The 18,662-nt window shown below is 43.4% G+C and overlaps 2 protein-coding genes across 2 annotated transcripts in view; both read right to left on the bottom strand.

Moving 5' to 3' along the window:
- Positions 1 to 18,662, bottom strand: part of WDFY2 (WD repeat and FYVE domain containing 2) — a 99,521-nt gene that overhangs the window by 61,920 nt on the left and 18,939 nt on the right. The window lies entirely within an intron of this gene.
- LOC310759428 (serpin E3-like) lies at positions 3,402 to 18,656 on the bottom strand. Its single transcript, XM_083606665.1, has 9 exons — positions 17,777 to 18,656; positions 16,210 to 16,500; positions 13,484 to 13,720; positions 12,625 to 12,822; positions 8,540 to 8,738; positions 7,059 to 7,159; positions 5,772 to 5,858; positions 4,573 to 4,656; positions 3,402 to 3,584 (listed from the first exon to the last, which is right to left on the bottom strand). Exons 2-9 carry the CDS (start codon positions 16,466 to 16,468, stop codon positions 3,541 to 3,543), a joined length of 1,209 nt encoding a protein of 402 aa, XP_083462791.1. The 5' UTR covers positions 16,469 to 16,500; positions 17,777 to 18,656; the 3' UTR covers positions 3,402 to 3,540.

Raw genomic sequence — 18,662 nt, 5'->3', positions numbered from 1 at the left:
ATCAACAAAACCCTTTTCCTTCCCTGCATGCCTCCCAAAATTGTCTAAAGCATGCTTCCTCAACCTCGGCCCTCCATATGTTTTTGGCCTACAACTCCCATGATCCCTAGCTTGCAGGTCCAGTGGGCAGGGATGATGGGAATTGTAGTCTCAAAAACAACTGGAGGGCCGAGGTTGAGGAAGCCTGGTCTAGGTTATATGGCAGGGGATACTTCTATCTGGCAAGCTAATATGTTTGTAATGACAGAATGTCATATATATGTTTCTATCTACAGATAGTCCAAATGAAAAATGATTAAGATTTCCAAAGATGAAAATCTCCTTCCTAACTATCCAGGAAAAGTAACCAAGAGTTCAGCACGAAAACAGAAGCACAGTCACAATGGCGGTGCCCCTCAGCTACCCTTTCCCCAAAGAAGGACCTCATCATGACAATTCTGTCATTCCTGAACCCAGAAGCAAGGTCCTGTTCTCTTCATGCGGCAGCCACAAGAGAGAGAAAAGGCACATCTTGTGCACACCCACTTCCAGCACACTTTTGAAGCATTGCTGGGCATCTCTCTGGTACGCAGTGAAGTGAAATCCCAAGAGCCGCTTTCAGACTGAATTAAAGTCTTTGGCAGGAGATGGACAGAACTGCCTCACTGCAGGATTAAGTCAGCTGTGAGCTGAGCTTCTCCTTCATATTTGTTCCACTGTCTGATCAGCTATAGTTTCCAACTCCTCTCTGCCTGCATCATCCCTTTTTTATTCTTCTCATTTATTTTGGGAAGCTGCCCTTCTCCTCCATATGCTTCAATAATAAACCCAAATAATAATAATTTATTATTTATACCCCGTCCATCTGGCTGGGTTTCCCCAGCCACTCTGGGTGGCTCCCCAGAATATTAAAAACACAATGAAACATCAAACATTAAAAACGTCCCTAAACAGGACTGCCTTTAGATGTCTTCTAAAAGTAAGATAGTTGTTTTATTCCTTGACATCAGATTGGAGGGCATTCCACAGGGTGGGCACCACTACACAGAAGACCCTGGCTAACACCCCAGAGGACAGGATCACACTTCAAAATGACCTTGACAGATTAGAGAACTGGGCCAAAACAAACAAGATGAATTTTAACAGGGAGAAATGTAAATTATTGCACTTGGGCAAAAAAAATGAGAGGCACAAATACAAGATGGGTGACACCTGGCTTGAGAGCAGTACATGTGAAAAGGATCTAGGAGTCTTGGTTGACCACAAACTTGACATGAGCCAACAGTGTGACGCGGCAGCTAAAAAAGCCAATGCAATTCTGGGCTGCATCAATAGGAGTATAGCATCTAGATCAAGGGAAGTAATAGTGCCACTGTATTCTGCTCTGGTCAGACCTCACCTGGAGTACTGTGTCCAGTTCTGGGCACCACAGTTCAAGAAGGACACTGACAACCTGGAACGTGTCCAGAGGAGGGCAACCAAAATGGTCAAAGGCCTGGAAACGATGCCTTATGAGGAACGGCTAAGGGAGCTGGGCATGTTTAGCCTGGAGAAGAGGAGGTTAAGGGGTGATATGATAGCCATGTTCAAATATATAAAAGGATGTCACATAGAGGAGGGAGAAAGGTTGTTTTCTGCTGCTCCAGAGAAGCGGACACGGAGCAATGGATCCAAACTACAAGAAAGAAGATTCCACCTAAACATTAGGAAGAACTTCCTGACAGTAAGAGCTGTTCGACAGTGGAATTTGCTGCCAAGGAGTGTGGTGGAGTCTCCTTCTTTGGAGGTCTTTAAGCAGAGGCTTGACAACCATATGTCAGGAGTGCTCTGATGGTGTTTCCTGCTTGGCAGGGGGTTGGACTCGATGATAGAAAATCATTAAAAAAAAAAGAAAAAAGAAAGTCGCCCCATTTCTATTCAAGCAACCAGAGCAGAAGCAGGATCTTGCACTGAACGTCCCTTGGTATATCATCATAGTCAAAAGTGCAATGTAGAGCAGTGCAGAAAGCGTCTGTCAACCTGCCCTGATTTTGTGACATTTCCCCGCCATGTTTCCTCCCACTTCTTAACCTGCATGTGGAAGTTTCTGATCAGAACCGGAATTGTGCAGTTGTATAGAGCTCTCTTTCTCTTATATATCTCTATGGTGGAAGGAGGAGACTTGCTCTTCCCTCTTTGTTGTCCCAAGCGCTGCTGAATGTGTGGTGCCCTCAGAGGCACAATTCATTTTCAGGACTCCTATAAGAAGATTCAGAAGGTGGCTCTGACACTTTTGACCCACCAAACCTCTGCCGTGGAAGAAGCACGCCAGTTTTTTGAGTTATGAAAGGCTATTGAGAATTGAGCTCTTAGACTTAACACAACTGCTTAAATTTATGAAAATCAAAGGTGTATAAATAAATGGTGGAAACTTAGCTCCCCTCTTATCATCTGAAGTTGGCTGAACGGACACCCTGTTGTGTTGTTTGTTAAGAAATGGATATGAAATACTAAGGAGTATTATCTCCCTAAGTGATGCAGCCTTGGCAGCTCTGAGCAAGGTTAACCTTTCCAGACCCTTTACTTCCCTGGCAGATACTTTGGGTAGAAACTCCCTTAGGTAAACTAGAATTAGATGGCTGTAGCTGTAAGGGACGCAGGTGGCGCTGTGGGTCAAACCACAGAGCCTAGGACTTGCTGATCAGAAGGTCGGCGGTTCGAATCCCCGCGACGGGGTGAGCTCCCGTTGCTCGGTCCCTGCTCCTGCCAACCTAGCAGTTTGAAAGCACGTCAAAGTGCAAGTAGATAGATAGGTACCGCTCCGGCGGGAAGGTAAACTGCTCTGGTTCGCCAGAAGCGACTTAGTCATGCTGGCCACATGACCCGGAAGCTGTACGCCGGCTCCCTCGGCCAATAAAGCAAGATGAGCGCCGCAACCCCAGAGTCGGCCATGACTGGACCTAATGGTCAGGGGTCCCTTTACCTTTACCTGTAAGCAACAGGCATCTTTGAGCAGGCACAGCATATGCCGCCTGGCAATCCCAGCAGATAGGAGAGGCTTGTTGCTGACCATCAGCTGTCATCCTCGTATGACAGGCTGCCATTCCTCAAGTACTTGAGGAAACTGAGTGGCCACACCTGGCTGGCACCAGGGGAGCTTGAGAACATAAGAATCACAGAATCATAGAATTGTAGAGCTGGAAGGGACCCTGAGGATCATCTAGTCCAACCCCTTGCAATGAAGAAATATATGGCTGGCCCATATGGGGATCACACCTGCCACCTTGACGTTATCAGCACCGTGCTCTAACCAACTGGGCTAAGCTGTTGAAGAGCTTCACCAAATGCCTGTGGGAAACCCAAAAGAGGATTTGAACGCAGGAGCCCTAAGGCATTTTCCAGAAGTCTATAACTGCTATAACAGAAGAGAACCACCACAGAAATGGCAATCAGCAGATCTTTTTATTTACAGCCCTAAGTTTCACACAGCTTCCTCTTGATAGTCACAAGACTTAAAACGTCCTATTAATGCTTTTTAATTTTATGGGAATGCAGATATATGGAAGCATGGATAGGACAAGTTCACTCAGTAGGATTTGTAAGTCTTCCTATAAACAGAATTGAACCTGTCAAAAAAGAAAAGAAATTATTATTAGTTTCTTCAACTTCATTTTATAAATGCTCATACTGATGCAACTTAAATTTAATTATTTGTATAGAACAGGGTGGGGAGGGGATGTAGAGGTGATTAATGAAAGTCAGTCACATTTGGAAACTGGGAATGGGAAAGATGTTCATTAGCAGCCTTCACTTCTCGACAAAAAATTATATAATTTTATATAACTGGGTTAACAGAAGGAAGAACAGCTAATCAACGAACCATCTACGGATTAAGGGTGGCATAAAAATTTAATTAACAACAACAACAATAAAAGGAAGAAAATGGTTTTGAATAGGGCATTCTCTTAACCTGCTTTGAAAAGGCAAGTACAATCAATTTATTTGGTAAGGGTATGGGGAAAAGGGAACAGTTCGTCATAAGCCTCAGAATAAATGTGGCTGAAATTGTGTCCTTGAAAGCACCATCTAGAATGTGGAAAACTGATACCAGGAGCCATGGGTGTAAACAGGATTTATTGTGGGGCAGGCTTTATTTTGGTGGGTAAGGGCAGAGCCGAGTTATCTGTGACACAATTAGTCAGTTAATTAAGTATTTTTATTGATTTACTTGATTTAGGGAGCAGCTACCTCCCCTCCGGCTCGCCAGAGCAGCTTCGTCACGCTGGCCACGTGACCCGGAAGTGTCTCCGGACAGCGCTGGCCCCCGGCCTCTTAAGTGAGATGGGCGCACAACCCTAGAGTCGGACACGACTGGCCCGTACGGGCAGGGGTACCTTTACCTTTACCTCCCCTCCTCCCTGGCTATGCCCATGCCAGGAGACTAACACACAGTCTTTGGTGTGATGATGCTTTCAAGAAAGCAATCCCCAATGTTCATTTTCTTTGGTTTTATGAACTTTTATGGACTTCCAAGCTATATAGTGTGTTAAAGAAGGCAATAGCATTTTGCTATCATCATCATAACTTCTACAGATAAATTTAATTGATATTTACCTGTTCTGCCTTGCCTAAGGAGAAAATTAAAAGGTCTATCAGCTTTGAAGACAGGAGCCCGGGATCGTTTTAGCAACACCATAGCTGTGTGGTTAAAAAAACAAACAATTGGGAGTGCCAGAACTCTCACAAGAAGTCAAAATTACCACGCTAGCGTTGAAATACCGTAAATGTCTGTCCTGATCAGTCGTGGTTGGTGCCACCACCCCTGACCTGTTCAGGTGAACTGCAGGAATGTGGGTGTCATGGCCGATGAACACCAAGCCACTTCCTGGGCTGGTTCCCATATTTGCAGCCCATATCGTCAAACTCTGGGAATATTCACAAGTTGGATACGCTACTGGCTGGGTCCTTGCACTTATGTAGATCCATTGGCCCTTGCCTGTTCTTTCCCAAGGTAAGTTGGCATGGAGGTATGCTTTATTTTATTTTTAAATTTAAATTTATGCTTATACATCATACAAACAAACACTGAATAAAACAAATAATACAAAAACAGAAGAAAATTCAAAAACATAATTATAAGGTTATAAACATAATAACAAACTACAATCGGGAAAAAAGAAAAGAAAAAAAGAATAAAGTGACTTCCAACTAACTCCATGTGGATCTTTATTCCTCATATCACTGGTTGTCTGTAATGATTAAATTTAACCATTATGGAGCTGTGCTTTCTGATGTAATCAATTTCATCCTCTGAAGGGAGGGATGCTTGAGAAGAACCTTCTCCCTTGTGAAATGGACTACACCAAAAATGGTTTGCCAATATCAGCTTAGGTAACAGAGTGGCTTTCCCCCCCTTATCCTCATATACAAGCTTTTGCATAGGTTTTTAGGAAACGGGCAGCAGGCCGAAGGACATGCATGTTTATTATCAAGCTGGGCACTTTTGTGCAGTTGCCCTAAGCCCATCCCACCTTTGCGCTATTCTGCTTGACAAAGAACTCTTTGGCAATGAACTCATGCTGAATCCACTAATCATCTGATGTCTAATTTGGACTGCAGTTTGAATTGGGTAAGTTCCTCCCTATATTGCTTGCAAGTATTATGGACATAACATCCCAGAACCTTCTGCTGGCAAACTGGAGGAATTAGTTCTGTGGGACTGAAGGGCAATGGTTTAGGAATTGAATAAATGTAAATAATCAGCCTATGCTGGTTATCAAGGCCAATGCAAGAACCATCTCCACCTGGTTTACCTGTAGTGCCTGAGGCCTTTGTTCCATCTTCCGTCACTTCAATCCTTGCTCTGTGGGTAGCTTCTGAGATATAAAGATGCTCTTGTTCTAGCAAAGAAAACCATTACTAGTCATTCCAGTTGTCAACGCAAAGCCAATACAACCTTACTTTCATATTAATACTGAAAATCTTCTTGTCTAGTACAGCTGAATGGTGCAAGAGTCAGAACACAGGAAAAGATGGACCTTATTCGCAGGATGTAATAGTGGCTGCCAACCTGAATGGCTTTAAAAGGGACTAGAGAAATTGATGGGAAATAGATCCACTGATGTACTGCTGTTTCAGAAAGATATACAGTGGTACCTCAGGTACTTAATCCATTCCGGAGGTACGTTCTTAACCTGAAACTGTTCTTAACCTGAAGCACCACTTTAGCTAATGGGGCCTCCTGCTGCCGCCGCACCGCCGGAGCCCGATTTCTGTTCTTATCCTGAAGCAAAGTTCTTAACCTGAAGCACTATTTCTGGGTTAGCGTAGTCTGTAACCTGAAGCGTATGTAACCCGAGGTACCACTGTATCACAGTGGTTTACAGCAATATAAAAACACTGAAGCCCAGTGATAAAGTCATGAAAAGTTAAAAGCAAAAAGAAATTAAAAACAGATATCAGTAGAGCATTGTGAGGGATGTAGTCTTAATTGGCTGCATACGCCTGGCAGAGCAGAAAGGTTTTTAGCATGTGTTTAAAAACTGGCACAGAAAGCGCCCTCTGAATCTCTATTGGCAGCGTGTTCCACAGGACTGGAACTTGTTTTTTCTTGTTAAACGAAGATCGCCAACTCGGGGAACGACCAAAGGCCCTCCTGCAGATGATCTCCATGGTTCTATTACCTCCAGGTGGAATAACAAAATGCTTCTGAATTGCTGGGGATATTGAGAGGAAGAGGACTGGTTGTGGGCTCACCATAGGCATCTGGGAGGACATGGTGGGAACAAAATGTTGAGTGGAATGGGCTTTGGGGCTGATTCAGCAAGGCTCCCTCCGCTTGCTGGCCAAACCAAGAGGAGACAAGCAGGTAGTGGTGTTTTCCCTGGTTGTCTGAACTAGAGTGAAAGGGAGCAAGCTGGAAAGGAGGTCCACAGGGCTCTGGTTAGGAGGCCCTCTGCTGGGATGTGGGTCCTCAGGAGATGCCCAACCATGCAGACCCTTGACTTTGGCTTTGCCAGTTGGAAAGACCTGTTGCCCTGAATCACTGCCACAAAATGGACAAGGGGATCCAACACACTAACAAAGCGTGTGAGACTTACCTGAAATCCCTTTGAAATTGGCCATAGTCGGATCGAACATGTCTGTAATTCCTAATGTAGGCAAAAGCATTCTCAGGTCCAAGTGGTTTTCGATTCTGAACCTGAAATTTTGATGGGTGGACATTTAGATACGCCACTTGCAAACTGCTCCTATCTTTGTTTTGCTCCTTATTATAACCCACCTGTTTACAGGAATAAAGCCATGGCAATTTACGTGGCCCTGGGTTGAGACTCCTGTTCTTCAAGGCATGAGGACTCAAAATCAGAAGGAGAATTGCACCCAGGGAAAAAATCAGAAGCACTCGCACAACACCAAGCCACACTGGTGGTCTCTGCATCTCTTTTCCATCCTCACTCACAGATTTTGACGCTGTACTCCTTTAGTTTGTTTGTATTTACCGTACTTAAAAGACCAATTTCACCCCAGCAGTTTATCACAGCCATCAGTTGAGAAATACAATATTTCTTTATTCAGTGAAACAAAACGACAGAAAAACAAAGCAATGTAATATTATGATGGAACCATAAGATGTGCTAGCGAAGTGCCATCCAGAATGGGATTTAATCATGTATGCAAGAGGATGCAGGCATGAAGCATTGAAGTTACTTCCCAGTTACTTTCTGACAAGGCTCCTATGGATCATTTGTATTCTGAGTTGGCGTCTATAATGTGGAAATTACATGCACTATGACTACTACCAATGTTGCTGAGGTGAAATACGGGTACATGACATTTCGTCTGCACAGCTTATTTATTGCTCTTTGCCTCAACTCTGCGAATGCAAAAGCATTTCATCTGCCAGTTTTCTAAACCTGTTTGTTATGCACTGAGTTGAATAGGATCCAAAATGCAGCAGTCCTAGAACAATATTGGTCCTAGAACAATAGGATTCAGAATGCAGCAGTCTGATTGGTCCTAGAACAATGCAGCAGTATGACTGGTCTGCAGGAGCCACCCAATCCAGCTCCAGGTGGAAGTGAATCCACAACCTGATTGGCCTACAGGAGAATCCCGGAATTAGCCAATCATGTTCGGTCCATTGTGTAAATAATGTATATAAAGCAGATATTTCGAGGGAACTTTCATTCCTCACTACTATGAGCTGAATAAAGAGCATGAAATCCACACTCGACTTTGAGTATATTTCACTGTTCCTAATCTAAAACCCATCTTGTAAGTCTGCTAAATGGTTTGAAACTAAAGGAGCCCTTAGGAAAGCCTTAGAGATTCTGGTATATGTGCATTACACTTCTACTCATTCCCCCTCTCCTCTCACCCCAACTGACCCTCATAAAAGCTAGTTTTCCTCTCCTCTGTTCTTTTACAATTCCAGCCACCCCAACTTTAGCCATCATTTCCTGTTCATAATAACATTGTCTACCCCTACAGTTGTGTTCACGCATACCCACACCTCCCCTCTCCACAACCAAAGATCAAATTCCAAAAAGGCCAGGCAAATGTGTATACATCAAGCCTTTACCTGGGGAGAAATAGGTCCATCTTTGTTCTTCTCAGGCTGTTGGACCACAGCGGGAAATTTCGGGCTGAGAGGTATCTCTCGATCTCAGCTAGAGGTGTTCTCCTGTCAGATGGAAGCACCACAAACATACTGACTGCCTCCCCCAGGTAGGGCAATTCAACCACACTGACCCGTTCCAGAGAGTCCAATAGGAATTCACCTGTGTTTTGGGGGAGAAATGTTTGTTTAGGACTATTCAAGTGACTCAGCAGTTAGGATTAATCGGAAAGCACTTTTGTAGTAATGACAGCAACAAAAATAATATAACATTGGCATTTCCGTGCCTGCATTCTGCTTTTGTAGCTGCTTCTCTGCCATTTTGGCTTTTTCATTTGGCAATGCAATGTAATGGGATTCTGAGTTTCAGGACATCACTACAGGTCATGAAACCAATTCAGGGTGAAGCTGATGCACAGCTCATACAGTTGAGTGGCAAGCATAGCAGATTTTTTGAGAAACAGGCAGCTCTTGTTTACTCTGAGAGTGACAGCTCTTTCCCGAAAGGTAGAAGTGGTTGCTCCCGGAGTAAGTGTAAAGGTAAAGGGACCCCTGACCATTATTGGCCGAGGGAGGCAGACAGTTTTTCTGGGTCATGTGGCCAGCATGACTAAGCCGCTTCTGGCGAACCAGAGCAGCGCACGGAAACACCATTTACCTTCCCGCCGGAGCGGTACCTATTTATCTACTTGTACTGGCCTGCTTTCGAACTGCTAGGTTGGCAGGAGCAGGGACTGAGCAACGGGAGCTCACCCCGTCGCGGGGATTCGAACCGCCGATCTTCTGATCAGCAAGCCCTATGCTCTGTGGTTTAGACCACAGCGCCACGCACGTCCTTCAGAGTAAGTGAGGCTTAGTTATTTCCCTAAAAGCTAAGAGAAAGATAGAGAAAGGTACACGACAAGGCTGCCCAATTTCCCCATTGTTGTTTATATCAGTCCTGGAGGTACTATTGAACATGATTAGAAGGGACCGTCTGATTAAAGGCATTCAGGTCGGAGCTAAGCAATATAAATTGAAAGCATTTGCAGATGACTTAGTCTTAACATTTCAGGAGCCAGAATCTAGTTCGAAAAGAGTTTTGGAAGTGATTCAAGAATTTGGGCAGATGGCTGGTTTTAAGTTGAACAAGTCAAAAACTAAAGTTCTTGAGAAAAATCTAACACCGATCGAGAAAGAAAGGTTTCAGAAGGAGACAGGCCTAACAATAGTAAAGAAGGTCAAATATTTGGGGGTCAACATGACTGCTAAGAACTTAAACTTATTTAAAGATAACTATGAGAAATGTTGGTCAGAAGTGAAGAAAGATTTAGAGATATGGTCAAACCTGAAGCTTTCCTTGTTGGGCAGAATTGCGGCTATAAAAATGAATGTATTGCCAAAGATGTTATTTCTGTTTCAATCCTTGCAAATTTTAGACAAAATGGACTGTTTCAAGAAGTGGCAGAGAGATATCTCTAGATTTGTCTGGCAGGGCAAGAAGCCCAGAATAAAATTTAAAATACTAACTGATGCTAAAGAAAGAGGTGGATTTGCCCTGCCAGACCTGAAACTTTATTATGAATCGGCCGCATTTTGTTGGCTGAAAGAATGGCTGCTTCTTGAAAACACAGACATTTTGGATTTAGAAGGTTTTAATAACGTTTTTGGGTGGCATGCATATCTGTGGTACGACAAGGTCAAAGCTCATAAAGCATTTAAAAACCATATTGTCAGGAAAGCATTGTTTAACGTCTGGTTAAGATATAAAGACTTATTGGAGAATAAAACCCCAAGGTGATTGTCACCAATGGAGGCAAAGGCACTCAAAAAGTCCAATATGGAGGCCAAATGGCCGAAATATTGGGAAATATTGGAACAAGAAGGAGATAAATTGAAATTGCAGAGTTTTGAGAAATTAAAAGATAAGGTGCGAGATTGGCTGCACTATTTTCAAATAAGAGAAGCCTACAACATGGATAAAAAAATAGGTTTCCAGGTGGAAAAATCAAAATTGGAAACTGAGTTGTTAGAACCCAAAACTAAAATACTTTCAAGAATGTATAACTTGCTGCTAAAATGGAATGCGCAGGATGAAACGGTTAAATCTGCTATGATTAAATGGGCTCAAGATGTTGGTCATAACATTATGTTTGCTGACTGGGAACAGTTGTGGACCACAGGTATGAAATTTACGGCATGTAATGCCTTAAGAGAGAATATTATGAAAATGATATATAGGTGGTACATGACCCCAGTCAAGCTTGCAAAAATCTACCATCTGCCCGACAATAAATGTTGGAAGTGTAAAGAAAATGAAGGAACATTCTTTCACCTTTGGTGGACATGCCCAAAGATTAAGGCTTTCTGGGAGATGATATACAACGAAATGAAAAAAATATTTAAATATACATTTCTTAAGAAGCCAGAGGCTTTTCTCCTGGGCATGGTGGGCCAATTGGTGCCAAAGAAGGACAGAATTTTCTTTATGTATGCAACAACAGCAGCAAGAATTCTTATCGCAAAGTATTGGAAGACACAAGAGCTACCCACCCTGGAAGAGTGGCAGATGAAGGTGATGGACTATATGGAACTGGCAGAAATGACTGGCAGAATCCGAGACCTGGGAGAAGAGTTGGTGGAAGAAGACTGGAAGAAATTTAAAGACTATCTTCAGAAATACTATAAAATTAATGAATGCTAAAACTGTGCTTGGATTGGTAATAAGTGGTAATTAGTGATAAAAGTTAATAAGATTATGCAAAAAAAGGCATTGATGATTGGCTGAAAATATTGATATAGAATGTGTTATGGTATAAAGTTTAAATATTTGAAAAAGGGTAAGAATTTGCTGAATTAAATATCTAAACGGGAATACAAAAGGGGGGAGGCGTGAGGAGGTCAAGAACATAAGCATATGAATTCGAGGTTATTGGGAATAATGGATCTGTTTTTATTTTTTGTTCTTTGTTTAAATTTAATTTTTCTTAATTAGTTGTGATTTTTTTCTTGTATTTCTGTGTGTTTCTTTTTTCTGTAACTTATGGTTTTTTTTTTATTCTGAGAATTTCTACTTTTCTTTTTTGTAAAACTTTAATAAAAATTTATTAAAAAAAAAATAAAAGCTCAGTGCTGCAACTGCAAGCCAGACCAAGGAAGGGGAAATACGTGGAGCGTGGTTTTCTCTTTCTCTCTCCGTTAAACCAAACTTACAAAGTTTGCAATCAAGCAGCAACATATATATTCACAATGACACATGCAAGATAATAGCTTTGCAACATATCCATCATTTGCATCCGTTTGTACCTCACCTCGGGTCAGTGGCGTAGCGTGGGGGGTGCAGGGGGGGCCGGCCGCACCGGGCGCAACATCTGGGGGGGCGCTTGCTCGCACTCGCAGCTCTCTGCCCCTACCTGGCTCACTCACTCTCTCTCACTGCAGTGCTGGCTGTGCGAATCCGATCCGAGCCGCCGGGTCGCTGCCCACTGTGGAGGGGGTGGGTGCCAGGCGTGTGGTGCGGAGAGAGAGCGAGGGACTAACTGGGGGAGGGACAGTGCAGCGGCCGCCCTGCGCAGCGCTGAGCGCGGGAGAGAACCACACCAGACCAGCCCAGGCAGCAGCAAGAAGAAGCTGGCAGCGGCGGCAGGTTAGGGGTTAGGGGGCGCAAATTACTTGCCTTGCCCCGGGTGCTGACAACCCACGCTACGCCACTGCCTTGGGTGTCAGTATAAAAGCTTTTGGCTGTCAAATAGGCTCTGGATCCATTAGATCTCACTAAGCAACAACACACGCCTCTGCTGCTGCAGAGGAAACTGGCAGAGGAGCACAGCTTTCACCATTGTTTTCTCCTTCCTTGGAGGTTTTTAAGCAGAGGCTGGAGGGCCATCTGTCATGGATGCTTTAGCTGAGATTCCTGCATTGCAGGGGGTTGGACTAGAGGACCCTTGGGGTCCCTTCCAACGCTACAATTCTACGATTCTACGATACTCTGTATGCATTGCAGATTACTTCAGCCGAGAAACTGCATGTGGACAGTCTGTGTGGTTTGTATCCATCCCCAGTATAATTACCATAGTTGACTTCTGCGCTGAGATACATAGTAGGCACTTTCAGGATGAGGCCCTCTATAGTTGTAAAGGACAAGGTCTGAGTATCTGTGAAGGTGAATTTCCTTTGCCAAGTGCTTTTGAAGGACATCACGCTCACCACAGCTATCTGGTTAAGTGGGGAATCAAGAGTTTCCAAGGATAGGTAACTTGTTTCTCCATCTGCAAGGGAAAAGAGAACAGTCATTGAGGGAAATCCTGTAGCAAAGGTCACATTGATCACTTGTACAGTGGTACCTCGGGTTAAGTACTTAATTCATTCCGGAGGTCCGTACTTAACCTGAAACTGTTCTTAACCCGAAGCACCACTTTAGCTAATGGGGCCTCCTGCTGCTGCTGCGCCACCGGAGCCCAATTTCTGTTCTCTTGCTGAAGCAAAGTTCTTAACCTGAAGCACTATTTCTGGGTTAGCAGAGTCTGTAACCTGAAGCGTATGTAACCCGAGGTACCACTGTATTTGAAAAGGATACTCAGAAATAGATGTGATTTCCTGTTTGGTTTTAGTCTATTCAAATAGAGTTGGGCACATACAGCTGGGAGAGAATCTTGCCTAAAACTATGCATAGGTGCTGCCGACCAGTGCAGACAATACTGAGGCAAGATGGACCAGTGGTCTGATTCGGTACAAGGCAGCTTCTCATATTCCTACCATGATAGCAGCTGTTCCTCCCCCCCCCCAATGTGCTTCTTATCAACCTGGGTTCCAGACTGAAGGTGTCCTGCAGTCTGCTTAGCTGACATCTCAAAGACCTGGTGCTAAAGTTCTGCATTTAAAAACTGCATGGCACAACTGGGGCAGGGGGGGGGAGCGTTGTCACTTTACCTCCAGTGTTTGTGGCAAACCATTCATTTATCTGAGCTGCGGTCCTGTTAGGCTCACTGAAGTTAGCTTGGTGTACTGTGTTGTTTGCCCAGAGTGCGGCATGCTGAACAAACGGCAGCAAAAGATGTGTTCCGGCTTGAACAAAGAGGGCACACGCCAGCTGTGCTACCACAGGGCTTTGGCTTGAGTTGGTCACTTCTCTGTACACAGTGTGCAGGAAGTCTTGAACGTCCTGATCTAAGAACAAAGTAATTTATTGGGGTTATCAATCTCTTAGACAACGGACAAACAGTGGGATGAAGAAAGCCCTTAACTGTCAGCCCGTGATCTTTAGAAGACCATTTCAAGGAATGAGGCAATGTTCCTCCTAACCAGGGCCTTCTTTCTAAAAGAATGTTTACGGGTACTCTCATTTTGACTCAAGAAAATCACCATTTTATAGTTCGAACTGGGAAAAATCAATACAGTAAATGGACAAAAGTACAAAGATTCACAAAATGTTTAGGTGTATATGTCCCACCAGAAAAAAGCACTGCTCCTAACTATCTATTGCATCCTTCGGACCTCCTGCTCATGGGCATAGCCAGGATTTATGTTAGGGGGGCAGGATTTATGTTGAAGGGGGCAGAACTAAGCTATCAGTGGCGCGATTGGTCAGATAGTTAAGTATTTTAGTTTATTTACTTGATTTAGCTACCCCCCTGCTCTCCCGGCTATGATTAGTTCATATTTGTTTACCATGCCTTATAAGCTTAGTTACTATTGCATATTCATGCATTTTTGTAGATTCATACAATCCATATTTACGATGGCCAGTTTATAACCATAAGGCTAAAATAGAAGAAGGGGGAAAACCCCAATAAGAGGCTGGGATAGAATGAATGACCACGGGCTGAACACTGATTTACTAAGAGTGAAATCCAAACTGCACTTATCTGGGAGCAAGAGCCACTGCATTCAGCAGGACTTGCTTCTGAGTAGACATATACAGGATTGTGCGGGATGCTACCGCAATATTAGTGGTAATAATTATTCTGAGATTATTCTCTTCGTTTTACATTGGTTTTACATTCTTGCCATGTACTTCTTTGTCCATTTACTTTTTTTTTATAAAATATTTATTGAAATTTTACAAAAACATAGGTTTACAGAATACAAAAAAAAAAACCATAGGAAAAGAAAAAGATAAAAAAAGAAAACATACAAAAATACATAAAAAATAAAAAATAAAAATAAAAATACAAAAAACGGATAGATAAAAAAGAGTTAAAAACAAATCCATTTTTTGTAACTTTAAACTCATTAGCTTGTTTCCTTGACCTCCTCACACCTCCCCTTTTTGTATTCCCATTTAAATAATCAAATCAGCAAATCCTTACCCTCTTTCGTTTATCTTAACTCTATATCTTAACATATTATAACTCTATATTTTCATCCATTATCAATTCATTTTTGCATATTCTCATTAACTTTGTTGCTAATGCCACTTATTTTCAATCCAACATCATTTTTAACATTCATTAATTTTACAGTGTTTCTGCAAATAGTCTTTAAATTTCTTCCAATCTTCTTCCACCAACTCTTCTCCCAGGTCTCAGATTCTGCCAGTCATTTCCGCTAATTCCATATAGTCCATCACCTTCATCTGCCACTCTTCCAGGGTGGGTAAATCTTGTGTCTTCCCTTCTTTGTCCATTTACTTGGGAGCAAGCCCCATGGAATAAACTAGGACTTAGTTCTGAGTAGACATCATTAAGTTTATACTGTTAAGTCACTTTTCCAATAAATTGTCCATTGCAGGTGAGACACTTAAATCAAAAGCCCCCTTCCCTATTGATACAAATCCACAATCCTGTACCCACTTATTTGGGAGTAACCCCCGTTGAAGTCAATAGGACTTACTTCAGAGTAGACTTGCATAGGATTGTGCTGTAAATTAGCCACACTTTTATAAATCAATGGGACTTAGCTATCTGTGACTGATTTCAACAGAACCAAGGTGTGGATAGCTTTCAGCACACACCACAGAATCATAGAATTGTAGAGTTAGAAGGGACCTAAGGACCATCTATGGGATGCAGGTGGCGCTGTGGGTTAAACCACAGAGTCTAGAACTTGTTGATCAGAAGGTTGTTGGTTCGAATCCCTGCGACGGGGTGAGCTCCTGTTGCTCGGTCCCTGCTCCTGCCAACCTAGCAGTTCGAAAGCACGTCAAAGTGCAAGTAGATAAATAGGTACCGCTCCGGCAGGAAGGTAAACAGCGTTTCCATGTGCTGCTCTGGTTCGCCAGAAGCGGCTTAGTCATGCTGGCCACATGACCCGGAAGCTGTACGCCAGCTCCCTCAGCCAATAAAGCGAGATGAGCGCCACAACCCCAGAGTCGGCTACGACTGGACCTAATGGTCAGGGGTCCCTTTACCTTTAAGGGCTATGTAGTCCAACCCCTGAGGCACATTCTTTCCTTAAAAAATTTTGGGCACTGCAGTTCCTGAAGTGTTGCTGGGACTGGCAACTCTGTGAGGAGTAAACTACAGTGCCCAGAACTCTTTGGGGGAAAGAATCTACTTGAAAGTTATAGGATGTGCATGTAGAGCCCATTGAAGTGAAGAGCATGGCATGAAAGGGGGTTAACTCAGAAGTAAGTCCCCTTGTATGACTTGCTTTTGTTTTTATATGCTCTGCCTGCACTGCTCACCGAAATGCTGTTTCTCAGAAGGTTGCCTTACCATGAGTGCTGTATCCCAGAGCATGCTGCAGTTGGGCCAGTGTCCTCCCTTGCGCCCCAAACTGCAGTAGCCCCAAAGAAAGAGCCACGCTCACTGGGGAAATGGCGAGGTTGGTTCCGTGGTTGCGCTCTGCCCAGTGTTGGTAGAGAGTGAGGGCAAACTCCGTGTTCAGGTTCTGTGGTTCATGGTTGTGCTCGCAGCCTCCAACGTTCGAGGAACCAAGCGACAGAAGGAGGGTAGTGATGGGAAAGGGCAGCATGAAGGCAGATCTGCCGAAAGATGGTTTCGAGTCTGCATAGCAACCAGCGATGGGGAAAGTCAGTCACCGACAGAAACGACTATCGAACCAAATACTAACATAGCGTTGTGAATATCCCACTAAAGCTACTAGCCTGCAAAAACTCTTACTAGCCTGTCAGGGGCTGGCAGTGTAAAGGTGGAGAGTTGTGTTTCTATACCGGTTGGAAAGGAGGGAGCGTCGTTTAAAACAGCATTTGTAAAGAAAGTAGAAGCTTTTCTGTTGGGTATTTTAGGACAAGATGTGGAGAAAGAATTGAGGACACTATTTATGTATGCGACAACAGCAGCAAGAATTTTAATGGCACAAAACTGGAAGACGGGAGAAATGCCACCCAAAGAACAATGGCATGAAAAGTTGATGGAATATGCACAATTAGCAAAATTGACAGATAAACTGCGTGAAAAAGATAATAGTGACTTTGGAAAAGAATGGGAACCTTTTGTAACATATTTGCAGAAACAATGTAAAAGCATGGATTCTTTGGCAGGGTTTAAAATAAACATACATAATGTAATTAGAGAGAACAAGAAAGACAACAATGAAAGACAACAATATACTACTATATATAAGCAGCAGAATGCAACAAGTGGTTTAACAAATCAGAAACGGATATGGAGGGAAGCCAAGGGAGAGAGGGGAATTTACAAAACGATTGTTTGGTTAAGTTGAATAATGTATGATGTATGTATGAGAACTCATAAAAACTGATTAAAAAAAAAAGGGGAGACCCTTCCTCTTGCAGCCCACCTGAGAAGGGGCAGGTGGTCCACCCTTCTCCATCAGTCCACTCATTCACCTGCATGGAATTTCTGGTCACCTGTGAGTACCAGGCTACTGATTATTAAATGCCATGCTGGGCATATAATGTAACATCTGTAGTGGCAAAAAGGTTCTCGCTCCATTCCATGTATAAGGAAAGTTGGCCAGAATGTTTGGTCAGTCAAGTTGTACACAGTGGCAAGATATTAACTTTGAATTTTAAAAAAAAAGGTACAAAAAAAGTTGTATGTGTGTATGTGTGAGAGAGAGAAAGTTGTTTTTGCTATATTGATCCTAGAAAACAAGAGATACAAAACAGGAAAAATGTTCACTATTACTGAACTTTGATATGTGCATGATAAAAGTCTATTAAAAGTCCTTAAGCTAGACAGAGTTATAGAACAGGGAAAATGCAAAGGTAGCTATTTTTCAGCTATAGACTGAACAAGGACTTCTGATGCATATTACTTTTAAATCTTCCTAGGCAAATGAACAAAACGGACTCACCAGCTAGATTTAAACAGCCTCAGTGGTTCTCTGTGTTCAGAAACACAATGTCTTGTTTCGTTCCAGAATTTTACACACAGACGTCTACCACCGCGGCCCTTTTTGAGCAAATAAGCTTCGAAGACTTACTCACCGTGGTTTCCTTCGGATTGCAGTGCAATGCCTTTCTCTTTGTTTCAGCTGAGCCCAGTGTCGTGTGTTGGGTCTACCCGCTTCTTTAATATATCAAGAAGTGGGGTGTTAGTCATAAGACCTCCCTGAAAGGGATAGTCAGCGATCGTGGTCTCTGTCGGCGATGTCTGTACCACCCTGTCCAAATTCCCATGGGCTCTGCATGGAGCCAGGCGAGGAGGCATGTAAGTGCCCAGCAAATCCCAGGCAAGGAACAAAAAGGTACTGATGGAGAAAGAGCCAGCAAGCACCATTCAAGCCTCCGTAGGCGTGTGACCTGCTTCAACTGAGAAAAGGATCACCTTCCAGTATCACTGACTGACCTCCCACTTCTCTTTTCATGCATTCCATAGATTTCTCATTCCCTAGTGGAAGGGAAAACCATGCCTGCCGTGCGCCACACACAAAGCTTATCTCAACGGAGGTCGGCTGGTGGAAACAGCCACTCTAGACAAAATCAGTTAGAAACTTAGGAAGCTGACGTACACTAAATCCTGCCCTTGCCCCACCTGGCTCTGCAGAGACTGACAGTGGCCATCCACCATTTCAGGCAGGGGACAGTCCGCTCACCCGTCTGGCATGCAAAAGATCCCAGGTTTTAAAACCCCAGCATCTCACACAGTTTTCGTATTTTGTTAGCTAAAAAGTGGAAAACCCAAGAATTACCAACAATAGAAGAATGGCAGATGAAGATGATGGATATTTCGGAGCTAGC

Source organism: Podarcis filfolensis (assembly GCF_964270895.1).
Source record: "Podarcis filfolensis genome assembly, chromosome: 3".
Classification (NCBI taxonomy): domain Eukaryota; kingdom Metazoa; phylum Chordata; class Lepidosauria; order Squamata; family Lacertidae; genus Podarcis; species Podarcis filfolensis.
This window is presented reverse-complemented; position numbering and strand designations above follow the sequence as displayed.

Bases quoted from the DNA above. Each gene is read 5' to 3' on its own strand.
- LOC310759428 (XM_083606665.1), bottom strand. From the start codon at position 16,468: ATGCTGCCCTTTCCCATCACTACCCTCCTTCTGTCGCTTGGTTCCTCG. The intron at 13,721-16,209 runs GTAAGGCAACCT...CTTTGTTCTTAG, and splicing joins TCTGGGATACAGCACTCATG to ATCAGGACGTTCAAGACTTC. The intron at 7,160-8,539 runs GTAAAGGCTTGA...TCAAAATTTCAG, and splicing joins ATGGACCTATTTCTCCCCAG to GTTCAGAATCGAAAACCACT.